The following is a 9,048-nucleotide window of genomic DNA, read 5'->3' as shown; positions in this document are numbered from 1 at the left end:
GGGGGGGGGAGCAGGCTTGTTACGCCGGAAAGCACGAAGTGGTAAGGGTCGGAAGGGCGACGATTGGGTGCTGACTAAAGTAGACTTTGCCGTCGGCTGAGTCCGGATTTGAATCGAGAACCTCTTTCAGTTTCAGACAACGCGGGTGATCTAGAAGCGCTAGTATGCGGGCCTCTTCCTTCACATCCTCCAATTTGGTAATGAACCCCATTCCAGTTGGACCCGGGCGATATTCCCTCCGCCTCAAGAGCAAAATCTTTCGGTATCGCTTGCAGCAAAAGCTGGTGACAACTCCAGTGGAAGGATTTGCCTCCTCTACCCGGAAGACACTAGAAAGTTCAGCTGAGATTACAACGGAAGCACTCCGCACTTCTGTCCAACTCCCCCCCACACACACTCAATGAGATGGCAAAATGGCATGCCTCTGGGCCTCCAGAGCTATGCTAATGTCAAAGTCACTCAAGAAGTGGCAGAAATTCCCACGGGCACACAGATCTAGCTCAGGCAAGAAATACTAGAGAATCCTGATGCTGCCTGTATTGCTTGTGTGGGCGAGTGTCCACAAACCAGCTGTGTGTCTGTTTGCTACAGGTAACGAGGGTGCACCAGTAGTGACTTCTCGTGGAAACTAGAATATGAATGCTTGATAAATAACTGCTAGCTTGGGGTGTACTAGACAGGCTTGGCGATTGTCCTTACTGTTCGCTAATTTCTCGCAGACGCGATACTGATTCAGCCACGAACTGCCATCTGATTGCCGACGCTTTGAAACTACTCGGACGTCAATTCCTTCCATGCGGGGGGATGGGCGATGCATTGTTGATGGCAGTGTAGTGCTTTCATAGTGGTCTGCTTGCTTCATTCACGTACTCTTAGAACTTGCTACGGGGGAAGGGCTGTCAGCATTCAAATGACTCGGGAGCCATCTAACGCAAAGGCTAAATTCCAGACGGAGGTTTCTGACCGATCCCAGTGAATTTACAAATCACCAAGGTGCCTTCGTTGTCCAAGGCGCTGAGGCCTTTGTGACGGTCCCCAGTTGGGGCTCCATTAAGTCCGTTTTGCTGGCTCGTATGTATGGTATAACCACACAGACACCCTTGTAAACGATATTTGCTCAGTGACTTCAAGCTGTTATTGCGAAGAAGAGCGAACCAGATGAGGATATCTCTGTTCCTCAAACCCGCGCGAAGTCTACCTTCTCCTCTGTGGCGGTAAGCTCACCGCCAACACGAACGAGGTACCTTATCTGAAATGTCGTAAATCAAGTATCGATTTGCAAGCAGAAATCATTAAGTGTGGCGTGCGAGGAAACTCTAGCGTCAACAAGGCACAGGGCTGCAGGGGCTGGGGGAGACTGTAGTGCACAGGCACTGCAGTTGTTCAACCTGTGAAACCGCTAGTAGCCTATTCCGTGAGAGGAAATGATATAACATACTATTAGTGAAAATTTAGCGCATTTATTGGTGAAATCAGGCTAACAGGCGATAAGCTCCAACAGGCCACCCCGGGCGTGGGGCTGGCTGGGACGCTGGGGCAACGACTAACAGGGAATCAGGGCGAGATAGATCTGTTTTGGATATCCTTTGGGTTTATATATTTCGGCAGGAGTGGCTGATAAGGCTTTATAATCTAGGGTTATTTTAGGGTGAGAATCTGGAGTACGCGCTTAGCAATTACGTGCGCCATACAGCTGAGCCGGAGAACTTGAGTAGTCACAGCCGAATGCGAAGTGAGTTCTACATTTGGGGGCTGTTCCGAGGAAGTTTTCCTTCCACACTCCTAGCTGTGTAGCCACCTTAACTGGTAAGAACGATTGGGGCCTCTCGCATAGCGCCCTGGGGTGAATTACAGCTATGCACCTACCCGAGACACGTGTGTACGAACGCTAGCTCGCCAAACCATGCTTCCGGCACGGGATAATAGTCTAACAGTACAGACCAATGCATCAGAGCCAACACAAAGGGGTTCTGTAGGGACTGTATACCTCAGACAGGGGGATGCAGTAAGGAAGCATGATACGCCGCATAGAGATGCCCCGCAAGGGCTGGTTAGGGCGGGAATTCGGGAAAATCAGACGTTTCTTCCCCCGAAGAGCACCCCAGTGAAAACAAACAAACTTGATGTTTCTTTACTGCTTCAACAAGAGATGCACGCAGGCATGCAGCTCTTGTTAGGAGCGTAGTATGTATTCGGCCTTCACGTGCAACAACGCCTACCCAAGAAAACTGCTGCTCGCACTTGCGCGACTTGCAAATTTAGTGGAAGCAACACAAAATGGGTGTGAAGGACATGGGTATGCCTCATAAAGCCCCATTAATAGGTCGACCATTCAGCACCACTCTTGGAAACGTATGTTTATCAGCAAACTTGTAGGCGTGTGCTTGTCTGCTAACGGCCGTAGCAATGCGGCAGCAAGAGGTAGCCACCAGTAATACGGAGTAGTTGCACACTAAGTACGCAGGACAACGCCATCCAGTTTCGCTGCCATCAAAAGATGATTTTTCATCTCCACAGAAGGTACCGTACTAATGCGCTGCTAAGCTCAGAATCCAGAGGCCCCAGATGATGCTAGCAACCAGAATAAAAATGGCTTCCTTCCAAGCGTTAGTCTCTGGCTGTCACTGCATTTGCACTCCCGCCATCGCACGTGCACGTGGTAATATCGGTCAGTCTTTCTCCGTCTCCTTCCTGTCTTCCCAATTTTGGGATAGCCTCCCCCTTACGCGTACCCATGCCACGTATCCCTTCGTTCGTGTTGCTTCTCCGTCTCCTCCCGTCCTTTTCTACGCCTTCCGTGCATCTCCCTCCGTGTCATTCTGCGTCTGTTCCCACTCTCATCTGTCTATCTGTGTGTATTCCGCTGGAATTAACAGAAAAGAGAGTTGCGTCACTGTCTCTAGCTTCTCTGCTGCCGTCTGTAGTGACACTGAAGGCATTGTTCACCTTAAACGAACCGCTCTTTCAAAACGCCCTGCCCGCTGACGGCAACTCTCTTCAACAGACCGTTGTAGCAAAGTGTGTCTGTACATACAGTTCTCCTTTCTGAGGAGTACAGTCAGTCAGGCTTCCCCTGAGGGCGCATACTCCCCATAACTCCCAAAACAGCACCGCCTTCAACCCCTTCGAGCCCTTGTAGGGGGCATGTTGTGTTTGCGTCAGCCGTTGCACTTTTCAAGCAACACCGCCCAGTTGTTTGTGTCGTTGTAGCAGTCAATGACCTTCACTCGTTTCTCTTTTTCGCATAGCTTGAGCAGGTCCTCCCTGCTGAACACTCTGTAGTACCGATAGAATGTTTCCTCCCTACGAGAAGAGGCTGGCGCTGGTGAGTCAAAAGCATCAACAGGCCCCTCAACAGCGGACCCCACTCCACCGCTGTCGTCGGTCTTCGGCAGACCTCGAGCCCGTTCATAATGCTTCTGATACACCCAAGGCACTAACACTGAGGCAGCAGCAACAACACAAGAAACCCTCGCACGCGTGCAGAGCCGACCGCGCATACCAGTCGCAGCCAGCTGCAACGCAAAAAGGGGCGCTAACAGCGACGGAAACATGGCTACGGCAACACCAGAAGCAGCAGTGTCTGACCGTCTTGGCTAGGGAATTTTCGCTCCCCAACGCTACCCGCCTCGTGTTCCAGGGCCCTGAAATCCGCAACCACGTGACAGACTTTACTGTTTATTGAAAAGCTTCAACGCATTGACTTTGAAGCTAGAGTTACGCTATCTAGAGTTCAGCAACTAGGTATTGGGTCCGAATTAGCGTTTGGGCTTGTAGTGTGAAACTTGGGTTGGGATGAAAGTCCAGAGCACTAGTTAAGAACATTCCACACCACACGTATATTAGGATGCGACCGCCAGGGCGCGTTATGCGCGCCAGTTCTCCCAAGGCTTGCTCCCTGTGCACAAGACCACAAGAAGCAAGGGTGGCAGCATCTGTTAGAAGCAGCGACTGCTGCAGTTAACAACGGCGCCGTCACTGCTGCAGTAGCGCAAGGCGAGTGGCAGCAAACCACCAATAAGGCACCGCCACAGTATCAATCAATTGAAACTAGTTGGAGCAACAGTAAAAACGCCAGCTGCAGCAACCAAAGAAGCAGTAGCTGCAGCTGCGGCAGCGGAACAAAGTCTGACCTCCTCTCTTCAGTGGTCAAGTGATGAAGGACAGCAATGCAAATGACGCCGTCGGCGACTTCTGAGGGTTAACGCACGCTCACCAAAAAGTTCCATATGCCTCCAGTGAACCGCATACCACAAACAATAAAATCTAAGCACTAAGTGTTGAGCACTCACCGTCTCTTATGCAAGTGTGCAGGCAGTCTGCCTGTAGTAGCCTAGGCCCCACAGAACCCTGCTGATGTTCCAAGGCGCATTCCAGAAGTTCTTGAGACCTGTCAAGGCCTATTGACAAGCAGCTGTAGGGACTGGAGCTGCCGCTGCCGCTGCCGCCTATGTTGTTGGTGCTGCCGCACTGCGGTCTGCAGTGGAGGTATTTGCCGTTACCACATCCAACGTCGACCAAGAGAGCGTCTGGGGAGAGGGATTCAATGAAAGCAGCGACGCGAGGCCAAGGGCGGTTCCTGCGAGTACACATTATGCGTGGATACACTTGTCGAATCGTTAGTTCCTATGTTACATGCCTGTCCGCGCTCCTTTGCTCGGCGTGGGTTGCATTGAAGGTTCGCACGCAGACAAACTTAGTTAAACAAACACATCTGCTTCTTATGGAGTGCATTGAATTTGCCGTATGCAATAGGCACGAAGCGGCCGCCAGCTGCTTCATACAAAAAGCTTATGTGTTTGTGTGGTTGGGCCAACGGTATTGGATCTAAGTGTCAGCTGAAACTGCTCGTGAAATGGTTTGTGTGCAGGCGGGTTCATGGTCAAGGACATATTCCTTCAAGTTTAGGGTTTGGGACCTTGTGTGGCTGAAGTGAGGGGCGATCTTAGCGTAGATAGAGTCGACGTGTTGCCTCTCCAGTGATGCCCCCAGCAGCTCTGGGGGGACCGAGACAGCCTCAGGGCGGCAATAAGCCTTTTGCTGCTGCCGCCGCCGCTGCTTGTGCTGTCGACGACGCTCACGCTTCTCTTGTTGCCTTTTCTGCTGCTCCTCTTGCTCTTGGTCTTGCGACGGATTTTGGTGCTTCTCAATGACCCCTTGTGAACCCAACGCAAAAGGAGGGGCAAAAACTCCAGAATCTTCCATTTTCACAAGCACAGAAGCTCACCCTTACTGTGCAAAAATGGCAGCACCGGTTGCCGGCGCAGCAGCAGCGCCCGCCGCCTCAGCACCAGCGCAACCAAAAAAGCCCTGTGTTATTCTTCCGTATCTCCTTAAGGGCATCTACTACCTATGCAGGTGGACAAGTTTTCATGGGGGAGCTGCTGATAACTCCCCCTTACCTGCTGGCCACGCTTTGGGGCACTTAGAGGAAGCAGGGCTTCTCCAGAACGCGAGCAAAAAGCCATGGGCCTGAGAGTTGTGCTCTTTCGTCCATTAGAATAGAAATAAAAGTGGAAGGTGTGGGATCGCAGCTCGTAAACTTAGTAGACTGGGTTCCAATCACTGGCACGGGGGGGGGCCCCTATGTAGTGCACAGGCACTACAATGTAGCTCTGGTGTGATCTCTAGCAGCTCATTGACTATAAAGAGAATGAACATTAGGTTTAGGATGTTTGTAACCATGAACGGGAATTAATACTGCTAAATGTTCTAAGAATCGAGTACCGTAGATAGAGTCATACGTTAGTACGATTACCCTGCCAGTCACCATATCGGTAGTGTGTGCCAGGTAGGTCCCTCTAGAGATCTAAATGGAAAATAAATATAATTACTACTATATAGAAGTATTGTGTCTGCGAATACGACATTTTGGTGGATAGCAGTCAAAGTGGTAGATAATAGGGACAGCCAGCCGATCACACGTTCTAGTACTGAGATAGCTAACCGTTTAAACGAGGAGCCGCGGAACGGGCTTCACAAAAGGAAAATATCTGCAGACGACATGCTGAACAGAAGGCACCAGAGGCGGCGTAAGCTGTCGCACGTGAAACGGAGAGTGGAGAAGGTAACGGAGGGGAATTCGTTGGTAGACAGTACGACAGTTGAGAGACCCGACGTACGTTATGCATATGAGCGTGCACGGGTCCTGTGCGAGGTAGCAACAAAACCTAATGGCATTCCAGTCCCCTTGGTATGGGAAACGAGACACAGCAAGTAGAGAAGATGATACGTGGGAGCAGATCCGTAATGGAAGAGGCATCAGACACTGAGGCCCCACAGACGACAGGGGTGCAGCATGGTGTAGAGTCTACTAGGGGATAAGTCGAAGAGACGCAGCAAGAAGAACACGAGCTCTTCGAAAGGGACACAGAAGGGGCAGGAGGGCCCGCTAACGCGATTGACGAGGGTGTAGAGACGCCATGGCGGCGACAGGCTGGTGAGGCCGCAGAGTTTGATAGGTGCGGAGTATGGTGCAGTGTGGGCACTACCGCATTTCTGAGTGTAGATGTGGCTGGGAGCCAATGCGAGGCGTTCTTGGACATGGAGACCTCTAAGAGTTTCATTGGTCAGGAGAAAGTTGTTCGTTTACAACTAAAGGCGCGCTGACCTTCAGAAGCGTGTCTGTTTATGGAGGCCACTGGCTAGCAGATGCACACGGGTCGGGTCGTCATGAGATCGCCGACGTGGGGTGGACGAGAGCGTTCCACGGGATAATTCTTGAAGGGGCCTGCATCCTGTGAAGTTGTGTTCAGCCTTGTTTCTTCGACCTCTAAAAGAGTGGAGTGGTGTCGTCAGTAAGATCAGTTGCGGACCCACTTGAATTAGACCTGGGGTTAGCTGACGGTAGCGCTGTCATGTGCAGAAACGAAAAAGGGGAGCCGCACTAAGGGACAGCGCCAGAAGACCCCAGCAGGGCCACCGCCCAAGTGACCTGACGAGTCACACACTCCTTGTGCCCGTTTCGACTCGTGCCTACTTGCTGTCTGGCGTGTGTGTATTTCGTGTTGTGAAGGGAGGTGGGTTTCTAGAGCACCAGTTCTGCGTTAGGGTGTCTTCTGCATAGTTAGTAGTTTAGTACAGGATCACACGGACACTCACGCAGTTGTATGACACCACACTATAGGCATGCATACTAAGTAGCTGTGCACAAATAAACACAGGCACAGAGTTAGGGAAGCTAGTCATTAGGTCTACTAATAAAAGCTATTAGAAGGGAGACACTTACACTGGGAGGCCGTTTCAGTTCGGACAAGGGGGGAAGTTGTAGTGCACATGCACTACAATAGAGCGCATGTGGTAGCCTTAAATGTCTAATTTCACGAAAGGTAACAATGAGAAATATAAATACTTATATATTGGAACTCTTTAGATGGAAAAGAGGTCAAATGAGTTTAGAGTGCACGTCCGCGTACACGAGACCCAGGGCTGACCGTGAGGCTAACGCAGTTGCCTTGGCTCAGACCCTCTCCGGGGGGGAGACGATCAGTTCTATTATTCTGGGTTTTTCCTGGATAATATGGACTCGAATATGTTTTAAGAGTGACTATTTCCTTATTAAAGTGGTATTAGCAGAGATACTCTGCTAGAGTCTAGCGTATAGGTGCTGAGTGTGCACCAGGTTGAACTACTAAGTTATACGGAGTAACAGCTGGGCACGCTGTTCACTGCAAGTGGCCATACTCTTTGGGGCCCCTGCTGGTCCAGCCATTGCAGAGCTGTGCTCGATAAGCACGAGTTGCTGTATACTCCGTTTGCGCCTTCTTGCTACAGTGTTCTGGTTTGATGATTTTAAATGCAATTCTCCATTGTTCCTGCCCTCGTCGTCTCACCTATGATGCGTTTGCCCTCCTGTCAAGGTTAGTGACCTCCTCGAAGCCCTACTCTTCTTCCATGCTGCCTGGGCCTTCTTTTGTCTCCCAGACAGAATTCTGTTAGGCTCCCGTTGCAACTCAGTTGCCAGAAGGTAGATGACTTCACGGAGGCCGGTGGGGGCCCTAGGGGGGTACGCTGCTTCTGCGTGGGGCCTTTACGTTGGGAACGCTGGCAGCCTCTTCCCCACGGGACTCAGACCTCTCACAGTATCTGCAGGGCATTCCAGTGTGCATATTGTAGCTGCAGCATCGCGTGCAGCAACATCAACGGCAGCGGTAGCAACAACAGTAGCAACAGAGGCAACAGCAACATCACCAGCAGGGGCGACAACGGCAGCATGGAGGCACGCGATCACTCGGCGTGCACTTAGCAAACACACAGGAGCCCTGGACACCTCTTTGTCGTCCTTTCTACGGTACCAGTACCGCCAGTACCCCTTCTGCCGTCCATTGACGACGGGGCCTCCAGGGATTGCTTCGGGAACCCGTCCAGCGGCAGCAACAACAGCGCCTCCCCCAGTTGCAGAAGGCCCATCTGTGGATTTCGAAGGGGTCCATGATGTCCGCTTTGACTTATCGCAGATACCAGGAACGGAAAATGCGCGTGATGGGTATTTGACCTTGGTATTCACATGTTGTAAATGCAACAAGAGATCTGCCAAGAAATTCTCCAAGGTCAGACGAAGTCGACTAAGTAAAACAGCATCGAACATCAGCAGCTAGTGGAGCAGCAGCCACCACATGCGGCAGAATTTAGCATCAGAGAGTACGCACCGACGAATGCAAGAACGACAGCAGCCTCAATGACTGCGAAGGCAGCACCGTCAGGGGATATTTGTGTCATTTTACTGTTACAGGTTGCCTACACTCGGGGGGTGGTGATCGTGCGGTGTCCAGGCTGTAGCAACCGTAGGTATACCCTTGAGTTGTATTTTTCTTTTGTCGTGCTTGCATGTTTGGACAGTAGAGCTAGAAAAGCCGTGGTTGTCGAGGAACTGGGACTCTTTTCACTTTGACTTTTGAAGCACTGCCTCTGGATTGAGGGTTTAAGGAAGAGGGCTTGAGTGGCAGGGCCGTGTGTGTGTGTGTGTGTGTGTGTGTGTGTGTATGTATGTGTGTGTGTGTGTGTGTGTGTGTGTGTGTGTGTGTGTGTGTCGTGTCGTGTGTTTGTGTC

The 9,048-nt window shown here is 51.2% G+C and overlaps 3 protein-coding genes across 3 annotated transcripts; 1 reads left to right on the top strand and 2 right to left on the bottom strand.

Moving 5' to 3' along the window:
• Nucleotides 1–19: 19 nt before the first annotated feature.
• EMWEY_00052230 (hypothetical protein) lies at nt 20–817 on the bottom strand (the record flags this gene model as incomplete). Its single annotated transcript, XM_013479816.1, has 2 exons — nt 20–342; nt 700–817. The coding sequence occupies 2 exons, from the start codon at nt 815–817 to the stop codon at nt 20–22; spliced, it is 441 nt and encodes a 146-aa protein (XP_013335270.1).
• A 2,341-nt stretch (nt 818–3,158) lies between these two features.
• Nucleotides 3,159–5,205, bottom strand: EMWEY_00052220 (hypothetical protein, conserved; the record flags this gene model as incomplete). Its single annotated transcript, XM_013479815.1, has 6 exons — nt 3,159–3,442; nt 3,589–3,644; nt 3,833–3,898; nt 4,134–4,194; nt 4,293–4,579; nt 4,919–5,205. The coding sequence occupies 6 exons, from the start codon at nt 5,203–5,205 to the stop codon at nt 3,159–3,161; spliced, it is 1,041 nt and encodes a 346-aa protein (XP_013335269.1).
• A 2,765-nt stretch (nt 5,206–7,970) lies between these two features.
• EMWEY_00052210 (hypothetical protein, conserved) lies at nt 7,971–8,783 on the top strand (the record flags this gene model as incomplete). Its single annotated transcript, XM_013479814.1, has 2 exons — nt 7,971–8,498; nt 8,732–8,783. Coding segments are annotated over 2 exons (580 nt in total), but the record flags the coding sequence as incomplete, so codon positions are not given.
• Nucleotides 8,784–9,048: the final 265 nt, after the last annotated feature.

This window comes from Eimeria maxima, genomic scaffold (assembly GCF_000499605.1).
Source record: "Eimeria maxima Weybridge genomic scaffold, Emw_scaff1393, whole genome shotgun sequence".
Classification (NCBI taxonomy): Eukaryota; Apicomplexa; class Conoidasida; order Eucoccidiorida; family Eimeriidae; genus Eimeria; species Eimeria maxima.
The sequence above is the reverse complement of the archived record's forward strand: the minus strand, read 5'-3'. Positions and strand labels throughout refer to the sequence as shown.